The 17,326-nt window shown below is 41.0% G+C and overlaps 1 protein-coding gene across 2 annotated transcripts in view; it reads right to left on the reverse strand.

Moving 5' to 3' along the window:
* LOC115796723 (SH3 domain-containing protein 19-like) overlaps nt 1–14,905 on the reverse strand; it is a 35,180-nt gene extending 20,275 nt beyond the window's left edge. For both annotated transcript variants that reach the window (XM_030753103.1, XM_030753102.1), the window contains exons 1-3: nt 14,445–14,905; nt 5,078–5,114; nt 346–386 (exon numbers count right to left, since the gene is read on the reverse strand). In XM_030753103.1, the coding sequence (XP_030608963.1) occupies nt 346–386; nt 5,078–5,114; nt 14,445–14,535 (169 nt within the window). In that variant the 5' untranslated portion in view covers nt 14,536–14,905. The remainder of the gene's footprint in view (nt 1–345; nt 387–5,077; nt 5,115–14,444) is intronic.
* Between the last annotated feature and the right edge of the window lie 2,421 nt (nt 14,906–17,326).

Genomic DNA, 17,326 nt, shown 5'->3' on the forward strand with positions numbered 1-17,326 from the left:
CAAAACGGTATTTTTATCACTACTGAGTGCCTCCCGTCAGACCCCTCAGAATCTGCTCATTTTCCTTTTTCTGTACAACAACATGCAAAAGTTTTACCTTAAAGCTGAATTTTTTTAGAGTGACAGCCCTCAAAGCACACAGGGGTGGATGGAAATTTGGCACTTTTAAGAAGCCTTTCTTTCCCAGCTTTTTTGAGCACTCAAAACTAAGTACAAGAAGTAATGACTTCTGGTTCATCCCAGTCACTGTACACACACTGCAATTAAGTGACTTCTTTTACTTCTTTCCCCTTTTGTGTTCATTTGTATTTGGCACAGCTGTTTAGGTTGAAAGTGAATACTCACTTCTCTTGATGACCGCTCTGATGGATGACAGAGGTCCCTGGCTGCACAGAGAGGAGAAGAAGGAAACAGTGAGTCACATTATTTCTCCTCTGTTGCTGCCACCTCCTCCCTCTCTCCCTCCATTCTCCAGTGACAAACATAGCTCGGTCGTCCCAGCCAGTCCACACTTTGTAATTTGAGAACTTTAATATGAAGCAAAGCAAACAGCAAAGGAAACAGGTCACAAACACACTATATTGCCAAAAGTGCTCAATCACCCATCCAAATCATTGAATTCAGGTGTTCAAATCGCTTCCATGACACAGGTGTATAAAACCAAACAGCTAGGCATGCAGACTGCTTCTGCAAACATTTGTGAAAGAATGGGTCGCTCTCAGCTCAGTGAATTCCAGCGTGGTACTGTGATAGGATGCCACCTGTGCAGCAAGTCCAGTCATGAAATTTCCTTGCTATTAAATATTCCACAGTCCACTCTTAGTGGTATTATAACAAAGTGGAAGAAATTGGGAACAACAGCAACTCAGCCACCAAATGGTAAAAATCACAGAGCAGGTTCACTATGCTGGGCTGCAAAGTGCACAGAAGTCACCAACAATCCCTACAGACCTTCAAAGCTTCATGTGGCCTTCAGATTAATAACAGAGCGTAGACAGCTTCATGGAATGGGTTTCCATCTTTATGACTAATGGTAAGAGCTGTTGTTTACATGGCTAATGCTTTACTGAAGGTTATTACTGGTGCTGCATTAATGAATTTGACCAATCACAGAACATTTACATCACTTGACTTTCTTCCTACCCTGGAAAGTGCCTCATTTATGGTAGGACCAAAAAGAAAAAAAAGACTAATACAAGATAAGATAATAAGATAAGGTAATGCACATTAACGTGGAGAAAACTGTGGATATCTACAAATTCAGCAGATTGAGTTGACTGCCTGTAAAGAGTGAAAAACAAGCCTGATTTTAATTGGTCCACTACCCTGTTTGAAGTAGTCACCTTGTGCAGCGATACGTGGACACCCTGGAAGTCCCCTCCTGGAATCCCGATGCTGATTTCTGGTCCAAATTCTGACCATTTAAGTTCATTTTAATTTCAGGAAAATGACAAAGTGGTAGTGAACCAAATCTGGTAAGTAGAGTGGGAAGGGAGCGATGACTGCGTCAGTGTGGAGGGAAAAAAAAGGCTGTTAACGGGTGTGTTGTCATTTTGGAGCTTCCACATATTACAACAGAGCTTCATGATGACCATTAGGGCTGAACTCACATGAAGTTCCCAAACTACATGTACTAACTTAAAAAATAAAAAATGAGTTTAGTGTAAGTTACAGAATGTTTATTTGTTGGTCACCAAGACGTGGTGGGCTCTATTTTCAACAGCCATACATCATATATTCTAACTGCACAGGGTTAGGGCTTAGGGTTTCAGCCAGCAGTTCATGGCGCTGCTCTGGGCTGAGGCATCATTGCGCCGGGCTGGAAATTTCACTAGTTTCTATCAGAACTGATTACCATCACCACAATTAGCAAACGGATGCAGCTATTAGCACTCACAAGCAGTCGTCCGATCCTCCGATACCGCCCTGATAAAGCATCGGGATTTAAAGCAAAACTATCTGACTGACCCCTCAGCTATGGGGTGCAGAAGCAGTCGCTTAAATCACCGTGTCCTAAAAGAAATCTTCTTTACTGCTGCTGTTGTAAACTGTTTCATCTGCTAACTGTGATTTTTTTCACCTTTGCCAACCTTCTGCAGCCCACCCAAGGATCCAATCTGGCCCACTGGATGGACAGATGTGTGGAAACTGCAGCAAACTCATTAATAACTCCAGTTTTATCAGATAAAATGTACTGTTATTCCTGCTGTCTGGATACCAGCATCACTACACAGGAGTGTTTATAGATCTGGAGTGGTTTGGTTCATAAATAAGTTATATAATCGTGCTTTTTGTTTCTAAAAACTGAACAAATTAATGTTAAACAGTATTTGTTCTTTTGCAGATCCATTGTGATCCATAAATTTCAATACAAAACTCTGAGGTCAGTTTGGGCCATATCTGCTATACAGCAAAGCATTTGCTGTATAGCACATTTTGTCAAAATTCCTGCACAAAAAAAAAGGAAAAATTAGGAAAATTCCCTGGTATTTCCAAACTGGGAGTGTGTTTATCAAGTTCAACACTCCATCTGTCAGCAGTCCCATCGATCAAAGTGGCTCACAGATCTTTCAGAGAAGCTGTGTCCAAGCTTTTCCTGTTTAAATGGAAATGTAGTTCCTGATATAAGAGGCCAGACTCACCCAGACGACAGCAGGATGACGCGATGGTTCTTTATCTCCTTCTCTCACTCTGTTCGTTATAGATCAGCCTGTGTTTTCCTTCTCTGAGTCTCCTGACTCTCTCTGCTGCCCGCTCTCCCTCTCTTTCTGCCACGGAGCTGCTAACTATGAACAGATACTCATGACTCACCCCTGACACTGCCCAAACACACTGCTTTACTTTAAATGCTGCTGGAAAAAATGCTCCTTTTATCCTCCTCTTTCCATTTCTCCCTGTTTACTGCAAAGAAAGGTTGAAGAAAACACGAGGAATTTATTAAATCTCAGCAAACTGCGCCTCTCATCAGCCATTTATCGCAATGTTTACACTTTGTTTAGACCATCAGAGATGTCGGTTTGACTTGGTGGACATTTTTAAAGCTATGGTTTATAGTTTTAAGTCAGAGTCGATGGGAACAATGTGCCTCTTTCCTAATGTAGCTTCTCTATGTTTGGAAAATGTTTTTACAGCTTCTTTTCCTATGACATCATTTTGGGGTTTGTGCGACTGACTGCTCTGCAGTTCAGGCCCCCAAAAAACATGTAAATGCAGCAGAACAAGTGAACCACTTGTTGTCAAACCGAATAGTGTTTGTAATGGTTCAGAAGGGGCTGGATTTCTAACTGAATTTAAAAGCCTGCTGGCACAGAGATAAATGCTACAATAAAGAACATGGCAGATGTTTTTGGGCAACAGCCAACTCATAGATGCTTGTCCACAGGAAACGTGACGATCAGGAGTCATTACATGAACTTAAATGAAATAAAAGCTCCGTGGCTCTTCTTCCAACACCAGTGGAGCAATGTTTTTACACAAAGAGAATATCCAGGGACGGACGGGTCGTGTTCTGCCGTGAATTCACAAAGCGATGGTATAAAAGCAGGAATGAGTTGCCTCCCTGCTTCTTCATGCATAATGTTAGCCAAGGCCCTGCCATACAGATGGTCAAAGGAGAGGTGGAGGAGAGAAAGGGAGGATTAAAAAAAGAGAGTTGCAGCTAATGTTTTCATTATCTGCTAAAGAGATGTAGGCAAGTTGTTTTCTACATCACTGCCTGCCTCTGCACATAGATGTATACACTCTATGTGTTTTTGAGGGTGCACCTATGGCCTCAGTACACCATAAAAGAGGACCGATTAAATACTGTATATATCAAACTTGGGTCTGTCTGGTGAATTCTCTTCAGATATCCAGTATCAATAGTGATTTCCTTTAATCACATAGAGAAAATCTGATACGGTGACATCACATAGCGCCAACCTAAGAGTCGTGGGATGGAGTCACAGTTCCGGTCTGACTGATCATTTTTCAGTCCTCCCCTGAGAATGTGAGAAGCAGGAAGTTTTTCATTTTAAGCACAGACTTCCTTGTTTTCCTCATTCCTGCCCTCAGTAAACATTTTCCTGGTGATTTTATGGGCTCCATTGCTAGTTCCAACTATTACTAATTATAACATGACAGCAGGGTGATAAAGCAAGGGATTCTCTAGCAGAGGGCTATGTGTAGTTAACAAGTCAAAACTGTTTGAGCATGCCTCCCGCCCCATCTCAGCTGATTATTAGAGGAACTGCAGATTTTGGCACTTCCTTGATTTGAAGTTTTTAATCAATGGAAGCTTGAACCTGAGTATATATATATATAACCTGAGTATAACCTGCTACTGCACTGTTCTTTCTATACCAACAAAGACAGAAGTCTTCATCAAAAAAATCAGGTTTAAAAATTTGTTCTGTTTCAGGTCAAGAGACTCGGTCACACATCAGTCCTTCAACACACAAAATAAAGTCCCAAAAATTACTTAATGGAGGTTTGTTAACTTTCTGCTGTGTTCTGGACTCACTAAAAAAACTTAACCTGTCGTATGTGTGTGCATTTGGAGCCTTAAAAAATCATGAAACCAACATTCTCACAATCACTTTGGATTCTTTGTTCACCGTCTTTTAAGTGAAATAAGCTCAACAAAAGCGAGGCTTTGTTCCCCATAAAAACACACACACACACACACACACACACACACACACACACACACACACACACACACACACACACACACACACACCTCCTCCAGCTAGTTGCCATGCCCACCGGCCAACAGCCAAAATACTTTCAGGAGTGTGTCAGGACCACAGACCAAAGGGGAGAAAAGTAGTCCCTGCAATTCTGCAAGGATCCTGAAGAAAATCATGCAAAGCTGTGCCTTCAAACCAAAGACTTCCTGACTCATAGTGTAAAGTAAATCCTTTGAGAGGGTGAAATCAAAGCAATCAGACCTTTCACCTGGATTCAGCTTCAAACACACCTCCCCAGCACAAACTGTCTTCTACATGTGGGACAGATTAGAAGCACCCTTCCTGAAAGCAGTTAGTCTTTTTTGCCCGAGCTGCCAAGAGAGACAGTGAAAGGTGAAACCTCGTACCTGAGACGATGCTCTGGCTTATGTCTGTCAGGCCGACCTGGGAAGAGAAAGAGAGAGGGCGGGATTGTAAACTAATAGTCACTGTTTAGTCTACAGAACTCAGCATTTCATGTGGGCAAAGAACTGAAAAGACTTTAGAACAGATAAAAAGAAGCACTTGTTACAAAGAAATCATTTATCTTTCACAAAGAGAGAAATAAATAAAAAAACATCCAGTGTCATTTTAAACTTTGGGATTAGCTGAATATGCAGGCATGTAGTTACACGCCTGCACATACATGTAGTATCTATGCCTTTATTCTGCTTTCCTTGCAGATCATATGACCACATCTCTGACTGGTCACTGCTGCATCTCTGCCCATTTACACTGCCGGGCCACTTCGTTGAGTACCCCTGTTCAACTGCTCATTAATGCAAACATCTAATTAGACAAGCACACAGCAGCAGCTCAGTGCATTTAAGCATACGGACATGGTCAAGACGGCCTGCTGAAGTTCAAGCCAAGCATGAGAATGAGGAAGAAAGGTGATTTAAGCCACTTTGAACGTGGCATGGCTGTTGGTGCCAGATGGGCTGGTCTGAGTTTCAGAAACTGCTGATCTGCTGGGATTTTCCCCACACAACCATCTCTAAGGTTTACAGAGAATGGTCTGAAAAAGAGGAAATATCCAGAGTCAGGGTCAGAATCTGGCATAAACATGAAAGCTTGGATCCATGCTGCCTTGTATCAGGGCTTCAGGCTGCTGGTGGTGTAATTGTGTGGTGGATATTTTCTTGGCACACTCTGGATCCCCCAGTACCAACTGAGCATTGTTTAAACGCCACAGCATACCTGAGTATCTCTTTATGACCACAGTGTACACATCTTCTGGTGGATGCTTCCAGCAGGATAAAGCACAAAAATAAAATCATGTCAAACTGATCTCTTGAACATGACATTGCACAAACGGCCTCCACAGTCACCAGATCTCAATCCAGCAGAGCACCTTTGGGATGTGGGGGAACAAAATTGGAGATTCACATCGTGGATGTGCAGCTGACAAATCTGCAGCAACTCTGTGATGCTGTCAAGTCAATATGGACCCAAGTCTCTGAGGACCTTCTCGAATCTGTGCCATGAAGAATTCAGGCAGTTCTGCAGGGAAAACAGGGTCCAACCCAGTACTAGCAAGGTGTACCTAATAAAGTGGTCAGTGAGTGCATGTCTCTACACTAACCAGGGGCCTATAAATTTAGCCAAAGTTGGACCTTTAATAAAAACCTCTGGTCTATCGTTCACATTATAAATGTACTATTTTTTACATTTAGAGAAACTTTTCTCACCAAATTCTTTGGTTCACATTTATTTCTGTTATTTTATGAGAAAACAACATATTTATATGGACCAAACTATGGGATTAAAAGTTACTGATTTCCTTTTTCCCACAGTAGGAAAAAGAAATCCCATTGATTATGCATTTAAATAATCCTATATTAAACTGAGAAAAAGAATTTAAACTTTGACCACAATGTAGCTACAATTATTTTTACTTTTTTTTTTTAGTTTGGCTGGAAGGTTCATCGCGGTGGAGCGCACAAAGAAAATAGTGCCACCTACAGAAGCTAGGCGCAGACAATAAAAGGAAGAGGATGTTGCATTCCCCTGGCAATTGTCTGTGATCACCAAAGAGCACTGAGCAGAAAAAAAATTAAAAATTAAAACCAAGAATAAACAGTTTTCATGAGTCTTTCATTTAAACCTCTTGGAACATCTTGAAGATGATGAATAAAGAAAGGAGAATGAGAACGAAGGGAGCGAAAAGCCAAGAAAAGTAGAGCTGCATCTTTTCCTTTGTAAATGTGTATTTTTCCATTTCCTACCTCCTTTCTTCTTCCTCCTTCACACCCCAAACTGATTAACAGATCAGTGTGACCAGTCCAGAAAAACTAAATGCTGCCGTGTCTGCAGATTTTTCTGCAGATGCTTCTTTCTCTCTCTTCTTTTCAAAAACTCCAAAAAAACCTTCTCTCTTCTCTGTACACTGTTTTTTCTCCTTTTCCACTACTTTCTCTGTCTCTAAAACTCCAACTGGACAGCCCGTCCGCTCTGGCTAGCTTCCTGATTGGCAGAGAGCATCCAGGAAGCCAGGGTGCGATTGGCTGCAGAGGGATTCTGCTGGAGTCATCAGAGTTTTAACACTTCCAGATGTTCATCCTGCGCTGCAGGCTGGCTCAGCTTTGTGCTGGAGTTGTGTTCAAACACGCTAGATGCACAACGCAGCAAATTTTACTCAGCATTCGTCATCTGCTGGCTTCGCTGTGTGCCACGAGGAGGTCAGAGGTTAGTGAGGTAAAAGGGTACTTTTTTCCTGAAGAAACTTGCTCACATTTTAAGAAGACAGCAATCAGCACTCCCTTAAAGTGGACATGAGACACTGCATGTATTTAGCCTGATTTACACCATGGAGCCTAAAAAAAAAACTGCCACAGATTTAAAACTGTCCATGAAACTGGATTTAAAAAATAAGTCTTTCAAGTTTTAAAGCAGGGGTAGTGCCATCGTGTCTGAGTAAAGATTATGAGGTCACTAGGTTGGCTGGTTGCCTCTCATAGTCCTACATTAGTTCATGTTAGCTAACCATGAACAGAACCAGTAACTCAAAGGAAAAGAAGAAACTAACATTAAACAGCAGTTTATGGGGTCTTTAAAGTCTTCTCATTAATTAATATAAATACCAGTGTTAAGAGGATGGATGGATGGATGGATGGATGTTAAATGTGTGGCAGTTCTTTTAGAGTAGGGGTCCAAGCTGTAAATCAATACATGTAATGGCCGGTGCCTCCTACAGTGTGCCAAAACTGCAGCACTACTTCTTGATCTTGTGACTCTTCAGATACCTCAGGATGTTAGTCTGCACTGACAGCCTCCACTCCAAGGATGTTTCTGGAGACTTTCTTATTGTCTTTAAATAGGAGGACAAACTCAGACTAGATGAATAGTCTAAAAACTAGTGCCGAATCAAACGACATCTAAATCTGATCCAGATTTTGGATATTAAACTCCATTTAACAGATATTTTTGCCCATATCTCAGCTGAAAAAAGACATGATCCTCATTTATTGCAGTAAGAAGCATATCACTACTGTCGATGAACATGTAACATTTGATTGGGATATCATCCGGATACGCAAATATTGACTATCAATCCAGTCATTCATTATCGCCTACCTGACAAATCACAAATTTTCTCATTATAAGAGATAAAGCTTTTACAAAAAAATGCAAATGACCATAAAATGAAATTTATTTTAATTCAACTTTTTTAAATCTTGGAAAATTATGAGCATGGAGAATAGGACCTGTGTGTTATCTCAGTGATTCAGTGTTTGGAGAGCGACACGTTTGTGAGACGGACAACGTCCAGATCAGCTAAAACATCTGCCGGGGGTGGGGTTTGTTGCCAGTTTACTCTGACACAACCAACGTACAAACACACTTCTTCTACGTCAAAGGTCTGCACAACAGTGTTGGTTAGCGCAGCTGTCTTCTGCCTGAGTTTATAACTTTGAAAGGAACATGTAAATGAGCAAAGAGAGAGAGAGAGGTGCTGCCGTCTGTCAGGGCTGCAGCCTCACCTTGTTGTGGGTGTTGTTTCATTTCAAAAACAATAGTTACCTGGAGTACATTAATAAAATATATCTCTAATATATCTAAATCCTCCATCCCAGTCTCACAAAGCTAAGTTTCTGCAGTGTGATTACATATGATGTTTGTGCGATGAGGTAAAATGTGAGTCACACCAAGCGGCAGAGGTTTTCCAGGGTCACTGATGTCAATTTGAAGGAAAAATTCACATCACGCTACATCATAAAAACCCATCAGCTGGGATTCTGTCGGTACCCAAACATATCAAATAGATGTGACTGAGTGCAGCTGGAGTTGTACTGTCCAACTTAGATACAAATGAAACCAGCACCCCCCCACCCCCCCAAAAAAGAGGAAAATGACTGGACTTCATGGCAAGTTCTGAAAATGTGTTTCTGTAACTTGATTTCAGTCGTCAGTGTCCTCCTCATCCTGTTAGCCATGAGGGGCAAATATTGTGGGTTTTCTACCTGACTTTAAAAAAAAGAAGAAAAAAATCTAATATTAAAGGCTGTTGGTCCTGATAGGAGCAGTGACTGCAGTCAGCGGTCATTTTCTCTCCACGTTTTTGTAAATGCATACTTTTTTTATGTATTAATAATAATAATAATAATAATAATAATAATATATTTTATTTGCGGGCACCTTTCAAGACACTGGATGAAAACTGGGACTCTCACATCAGGCATTTATCACCTGTCACTCTCACAGATGAGCCTCTATGGGGAAAACAGTGGCGGCCTGCAAACATGTGACTGGCCAATAAAGCCTTAAAACATACACAGCTGATGACTTCCACACTCAGTCTTTCACAAAAGGTCAACTAATTCCAACTTTCCTCATCTTTAAACTATTTGCTGTTCACTTTGGCTCATTTTCTAATTTATAAAAACATAAACAGCTTGACCAGTAAATTAAAAAAGGCTTTTGATTGAGCCGCATGTCCCACAGCTAGGAAAGGGCTAAAGACAATCCCAACCTCAGAAAATCATTAACAGATTGTTGTTAAACCCACAGAGAGACAATAAACAACAGTCCAGCAATGCTGCACAAGCAAAAAACACACACACACACACACACACACACACACACACACACACACACACACACACACACACACACACACACACACACACACACACACACACAGCATTTGTTTTCCTGCATGAACATGGTTTATGATTTTTAATCAACATGAAATCTTGCCATTTCCCAAACATTTCCCAATTCAAATTCTTGAGTTGGAGAAAACAAAAGTATCTGAAACACATCTGATCAAATCCAAGTGAGCTCAGATCATCAGATGTTTGGGTTTTATTGCACAACAACAGCTGACTTAGACTCTCTCTAAACCAGCTGCTGACTCTAACGTGCTCCCAGATGTGTGTTTTTCATGGTTTGTCTTCTGTTGCAGTTTAGTAGAGGACAAAAATTCATCTGTTGGTATAAATTTCAGTTTTGTTCAGTTTTTTGTTTTTGATACAGGAAAATCAAACAAATGCTGAATGCTGTCAAGAAGAAAAGACCGATCTGTTGAGTGCAAAATGAACATAATTAAAAGTCCATTAATACAAGTCCAACGTGTTCATAATGACTTTCAATCACTCCACTTTCATGCATGTTCACTTTACTAGTGGACAATCCCCTCACTATTAATTTGAATGCATTCCAACTCATGCTGCCCTGCTGGCTGGCTACCTGGCCAGGTTGCAGTTGTGATGCTGCTCGATGTCATTCACCTGCCTCCTCAGAGGGGATCTCATCCCACAGTTAGACTCCTCCACATTCTGGACTGCAGCAGGAGGGCTGCTCTAAACTGATACAGAGACCTGGTTCACGCACCGCTATGCAGAGCTCACTGAGGCTGCAGAGCAAAGTAAGGACTTCCATCACCAGCTGTGAGTCCAAAATGATCAATTTGTAGTTCAAACTTACAATGCAACACTCACTGATCTGCAACAAATGGGATCTAAACCTGCAGAAAACACTGTTATCCATCCCTTAGTTCCCCTCCAGACCGTTCACCTACATGCAGCCACAACCTGCTCAAACATGTCTGGCTGATAAAACTTGAAATAGAAACAGAAACCAGAAGCTCCCTGTACAAAACTTTGTGTCCCTTGCCTCCAGATATTTTTATAGTCATATTCAGAATATGTTAAAGACAAAATTATTCCTAACTTCTCATTTTCTTTGTTGTTTCTTGTTACCTAAACACAATGAACAGACAGGCCTAAACAACTATCTATAACAGGTGAACAGCATCTGAAAGTCATGTACTTAAGAAATGGGTGGGTGGGTGGGGGTCCAGCAAAGATCTGACACAGGACCTGAGAGACGCATCTGACCCTTCAGGTCATCCATCTACTGTTTACTGAAGCCTCATCAGAAATGGTCTCAGTGGAAGGCGGCTGTCAAGAAGCCGTTCTTAAGGAAGGGAAACAGGAAGAAAAGGCTGATGTATGCCAACTTATACAAAAATGTCTGATGGCGTCATGAATCCAAATTTGAAATTTTTGGTTCAAATCACTGTCAGTATATACAGAGGGGGGGGGGGGGGGGGGGGGGGGGGGGGGCAGGAGAGAGGACTAACAGTGAGTGCCTACAGTCATCTGTCAAACACGGTGGAGGCTCTATCTGTTTGGGCAGCATCTCACTCAGTGGTGTTGGAGATCTTGTCAAAACTGATAAAATTATGAATGCAGAAAAAGATGGTCTGAGTTTGATTGATATCATCTAGAAAGTGACTAATTGGCTTAAATTTTTTTTAGCATTGGGTGGCTGTAGCTCAGGAGGTAGAGCAGGTCACCTACTGATTGGAAGGTCGGCGGTTCTATTCCTGGCTGCTCCGGAGTGTATGCCAAAGTATCCTTGGGCAAAATACTGAACCCCAAGTTGCTCTCCAACGCAAGCGTCGGAGTGTGAATGTGTGTGAATGTTAAACAGTAAGCACTTAGCTTAGTTACTCATGGAAGTGCTTGTGTGAATGGGTAAATGTAAACATGTTGTATAAGCGCTTTGAGTGCTCAGACAGAGTAGAAAAGCACTATATAAGAACTAGACTATTTACAGTAATTCCAAGGTAATATCCAGGTCAATGCAGTAAACCTGGATAGAAAAATACACAGTAGAGTACTATCAGTCATCGACGGGCCTCCCAGGCACTGAACGTCAACATTACTGAAGCAGTGTGCGATCATCTTTATAGAGAATGGAACAAAAAGCAGCCAAAATCCAAAGAAAAGCTTTAAATGTCCTTCAAGAAGCCTGGAGAACTATTCCTGAAGACTACTTAAAGAAATGACAAGAAAGCTGCCTCAGAGTTCAGGCTGTGTTGGAGAATAAAGCTGGTCATACAAAATATTGACTGTCATCCTCATTAGAACTGTACAAACTCTTTTTGCCTTATATTAATGTACTTACATTTATATTTGCGCATTTCAATAAATCTTTGCCCCCATTTCCCATTTTGCTAGCAAAATAGAAATGACAGGTGCAACACTTTTGCGCTGTAGTGTACACTGTATGGACAAAAGTATTGGACACACCTTTTAATATTTGAATTCAGGTGTTTCAGTCTGATTGCCACAGGTGTATAAAAATCACACAGTCGGCCTTTACAAACATTTGTGAAAGAGTGGATGGCTCTTTGAGTGTGGAGCTGGAACAGGATCCCAACGCTGGCACAAGTCAGCTTGTGGAATTCCTTCCCTCTTAGATATTCAACAATTAACTGTAAGTGGTAGTACTGTGAAGTGGAAGTGTTTAGCACAGAAACTCAGCCATGAAGTGTCAGACCACGTAAAGTTACAGAGCAGGGTCGCCGAGTGCTGAGGTGCATCGTGCATCAACGTCATCAGCACTCCAAACCTCCTCTGGGATTAACATCAGCACAAAAACTGCACCGGGAGCTTCATGGCATGGTTTTCCATGTCTGAGCAGCTCCCATAGGTGTATGGGTTATATGTGTTTCTCCTGCAGAGCTTCTGAATGCAGCTTGCTGACCAAGCTTCCCAGCTTCAAAATGCACAGTCCAAAACTAGTGGGTTACGTCATGGTCACTGCATCCACCTTTTACACCATCTATTAAGTATGATGCAGCATAAGCCTGCTCATGATGAATGTTTGCTAAATTAGTGCAAAAGATGTGATGATCTCAAAAGTAAATGAACAGCCTCACTGCAGTACTTTCTGTTTTTTGAAGTAGTGCAGTCGCGCTGTGCGTAAAATGGTTTTAGTTTCTTTTTTTTAAAACAAAAGTTAACTATGTTCAAAATAAAAACAAAAACAATCTAGTGCTCCTGGCTGTATACATAAAACATACAGTCATAGTCTTGCTATGGGACGATTAGCGTGTTCTGTAAATAACTGTCATTTTTTTTTTTATGTTATTAGTATTTTAAAGTCAAAACAAGTGTGTAATAATAAATTGCCAGTTACAGGCCTGTTTTTAGCAAATTCACTCAAAACAGCAGCATTATTCCTGCTGTAGCCACCACAAAAATATCACCCAGGATTAACTCTAATCCAACACGGTCTAATTTTTAAGTCTGACGTTACTCTCGGGATGATTTCGAAACTTTGCACAACAACCGCAAAGAGACACAACACAGGTGGCACTGAGTCATATAATCACGTCAAGAAGCATTTGGTAATTTTCCCAAAAATGCACCGCGCCCTAACCATAGGGTAGAGGTGAAGGCATCATCTGAAGACTTTCTGAGGAATTACAGACTTGTCTGAGGAAAGCCCAGAAGAGTCGCGACACGTTAAATTATAACTTCCCCGAAAGGCAGACAAAGAGGAAGGCTTGTGCATTAAACTAACGGCCGTAAGTCTTGGCACAGGCCTGCACCATTACAGCCAGCCGCGAAGGATTTTCTCTGCACATGTATCCACGAACTTTGACCCCAGTGTCGGCAAGTTCACACAGTGAGACACAAATTTATGAGCGCAAGCGGGTTACACCCACACTCACACAACGGCTTTCCAGATATTACAGAACATATTAGAAGTGCGGTTGTGGTTTCAAATGACTGATTCCCTTTGGTTCGTTAAACAAAGGGGCAGAAAAAAAAAAAAAGTGACGCTCAAGAGTTACCAAATCTAAAGCGCCTCCTTGGTCTGAGATCAGAAAAATAAAAAGCCATCAAATATGCACACCTTTAAGCATTTTTGCTTTAAAAAAAAAAAAAAAAGCCATAAAATGACTCAAAAAAGCTGCCAACCAATTTTCAATCACATAATCAGCTCTAAACATGCCAAAACTCTATAAAACATCACTTACTGCAACACCTTCCCTGCTGAAATGTACGCCAAGTATCATTAAAACTGCCCACACTGGGTCCAGGCTTCATAGTTTTCCTGTTAAACCACGAAGTGAGCGGTATTTTGAGCCGACACTGTGTGCAGGTCAGGGTGCAGTTATCAGTCCCATGAAGGATTTTACAGGGATGCTACACATATCACAGAAAAGAGAGATCCCGGATCCCACAGCTGCTAAACAGCATGTTAGGATACCTTTAAAAAGACTGGAGGTGCAACAGGTACACGCCATTTACATACCGTAAATACAGATTATCAGATAAAAAAACGGCCGTTTGTGGCCATATAAGTTCAAATTTATGGGGTTGTATTTCCTAAAAGACTCGTGACAGCTTATGTCTCCCTTGTATATTAATGAACTGGATGTTTTTCAGACGGAATACGATTGAAACAAACACATTAAGATAATTTTATTACCTCTGGAGCCGTTGGGCTGTCGTCGGACCACTTGCTCCCGATTGTCCCTCATCACGCTTTCCTCCTCTTCTTCCGAGCGTGCCTCGGCCATTTCTCCTTTTTTCTTTACTTTCTTACTTTGCTTCTCCTTCCTTTTGTTTCTCCTGAGTGTCCGTGGGAAACAGGAGCCGTCTCAAAACAGAAGCAGCGGCGGCAGCAAGGACATTATTTATTCCTCCTCTCGCTTTGGCTTCGTCGCTAACATGCACCACAACAACTCCAACACCTCAACTTTAAAGTCCACAGCTGACTTCCAGGGTCAGCTGAACACTTCCACTCCGTGTCCGGCAGCTTTCGAGGCGTAAAAACACGCTATAAAGTCTTATTACAAACACAACAACTATCTTCGCGGTGAGTTTCGGATGACACTTTCTCTAAGCTTCCCTGTTTTCCCCGGTCGCGCTCCGGCGGCGTGACGTCAGCAACAGAGACGAGGAAAAAAACCGTGAAGAAGAAGAACAAAAATTAAAAAACAAAAATGGACGACTAAACGGTTAGTTTAGCTAACGAAGTCTCATAATGTCTGATAAACTGGGAGAAGAGCTGGAAGAAGTAACCGGGTAGAGAGGCGGAACAAGAGGGTGGAGAATAGTACACCTGAACACCGCTATAATATACGGGCACGCAAAAATATATAACGAGAGGGGAAAAAATGCCCCAAAACATCCTCTTCAGTCGAAATGGGACAAAGGGTTATAAAATAAACCAAAAACTCTTCAAAGAGGCGCAAAAGTAGGACAAAGAGACACAAATGTCCTAAATCTGCAAAGAGCCTCAAAAGTGGGACAAAATTAACTAAAATATCTGCAAAGAGACACAGAAGTGGGACAAAGAGATGCAGAATAGCTTCAAAGAAACACAAAATACCCCTGAAACATTTACAAACCAACACAATGCACATACAGAAAGATACAAAAGGCCTCAAAATATTTACAAAAAGACATAAAATCCCTCAAAAAATCTACAGACAAGAATGATGGACACAAACTTTAAAAAAAAAAAAAAAAAAGTGAAATGACTAGTAAGACATCAGATACAAACAGGTGCAAAACAACCAAAATGGGCGAGGACAAACATAAAGTACATATAAAGTATATCATGCAAGCATTTAAAATAACTACAAAGGCACAAAAGGCCAAGAAAGAGACAAGAAGGACCAACAACAGGTGTAAAAGTGTGAGAGGTCCAACAAAGAGATGCAAAAGAAGCATAAATGACAAATATGAAACTACAAAAATTCTGATGTGGAAGAAGTCAAGAGCCACAAAGTGACAGCAAAGATGACTACAAATGTTCAGAAAGCAACAATACAGAATGTAGCTGACAGCAGTATACACTGCAAACACAGTGTTATTACTGAATGTGATCACACTGAATGTATACTTGAAACACTTGTGGATTAACAAGCAGAGAGACTCGTGGGACTGTTAATGTTTAACGTGAATCCTTCATTTAGTGGTGTTTTGAGTTATCTCACACTTAGACTTTGATTCTTGTGAATGTGTGATGCAGTTTCCAGTTCGTGTGGCCAAGAAGGGCATAAAGGTTTGTCTCTTGATAGGCCGCCATGAGTGAGACTCCTGCAGTGATAAATGAGAGATTAATGCTCACAGAGAAGCAACGTTAAAGTTGGTTTGTTTACACACTCAGTTTGCAGCTCTGTGAGAGCTTCCACCATCACACAGCCAGCTGGGCAGAAAAAGTACAGCATGGAGGACAGCTATAGAATCAGATATGCAAATGATCACTACAGGAAGTCCTTTATACTGTAAGCGCCTGTGTGAGCTGAGCCCCGCTGCAAACAGAACTTCCATTATGGGCTGTAAACTGAACTGAGGTGAACTGAATATGACACATGACTAACACTGCAGAAAGATGAAAAGCTGCACAACGAGTATGTAAACAGATACTAACGTGTCTAGGCCAGCAGCTGACACTGAAGCTGTTGCCATTAATGCCTTGGAGTTTCAGAGATCCTTCAGATTTTTTATCTAGCTGCATTCATCTGCTGGCTGCATTTCATTTGCAGTAACCGAAGGGGGAGGATTGAGGAGGATTTTCCAAGCTGACTGCGTGAAGAGTCACAATGATGTTTCTGTAGTAATCACACACTGCAACGCTCGAGCAAGCTACTCTACTAAAATGCTGATTATTATGACGAGTTTGAGTCAGCCCATTACTAATCAATCAATTGTAGTTCCAACGCTTTGCCACAAGAGTGCGCTACTGATGAATGTCGAGGAACGCGCGGACTTTCAGGTTTCAGAGCTGCACATCTGAACAGGGCACTGGAAATAATTGTGTCCCGATTCTGGTGTGAAAAAAAAATCTGCACACACTGTGCAAATCACAGCAGAGAAACAACACAAAGACACAATCCAGAAACAACAAGGTCCAAAACTACCAAAACCAAACTCACATAAATAAAAGACTCCGTGCAAAATTAACCTGTTAAATGTACCAAATATATTATATAAAAATAGACAACAATCATCTGTAAATGTGACATAAATCAATAATTTTATCTTTAATTTTTCTTTTTTATGTCCTCTATTTACATGGTTTCCTATTCATGCATGGATGTCTTCATTTATTTATTTCCTTTGATTTTCCTATGTGTATTTTTTGTTTGTTTGTTTATGATTTTGGCAGCTTTGGTCCTCCATAATGCTGTCAAACTCACCCTTTATATTCAATAATTAAAACTAAAACAATCATTTCCTTCATGCTGTTTTCTGAAAGTATGAGCATCATACACTTCATACTAAGGCTGCTTTTACAGTTTGATGCACCATCATTACTAAATTCACTTAATAAACTTTTAAATAAAATTATTTATTTAT

This window comes from Archocentrus centrarchus, chromosome 18 (genome assembly GCF_007364275.1).
Source record: "Archocentrus centrarchus isolate MPI-CPG fArcCen1 chromosome 18, fArcCen1, whole genome shotgun sequence".
Classification (NCBI taxonomy): Eukaryota; Metazoa; Chordata; class Actinopteri; order Cichliformes; family Cichlidae; genus Archocentrus; species Archocentrus centrarchus.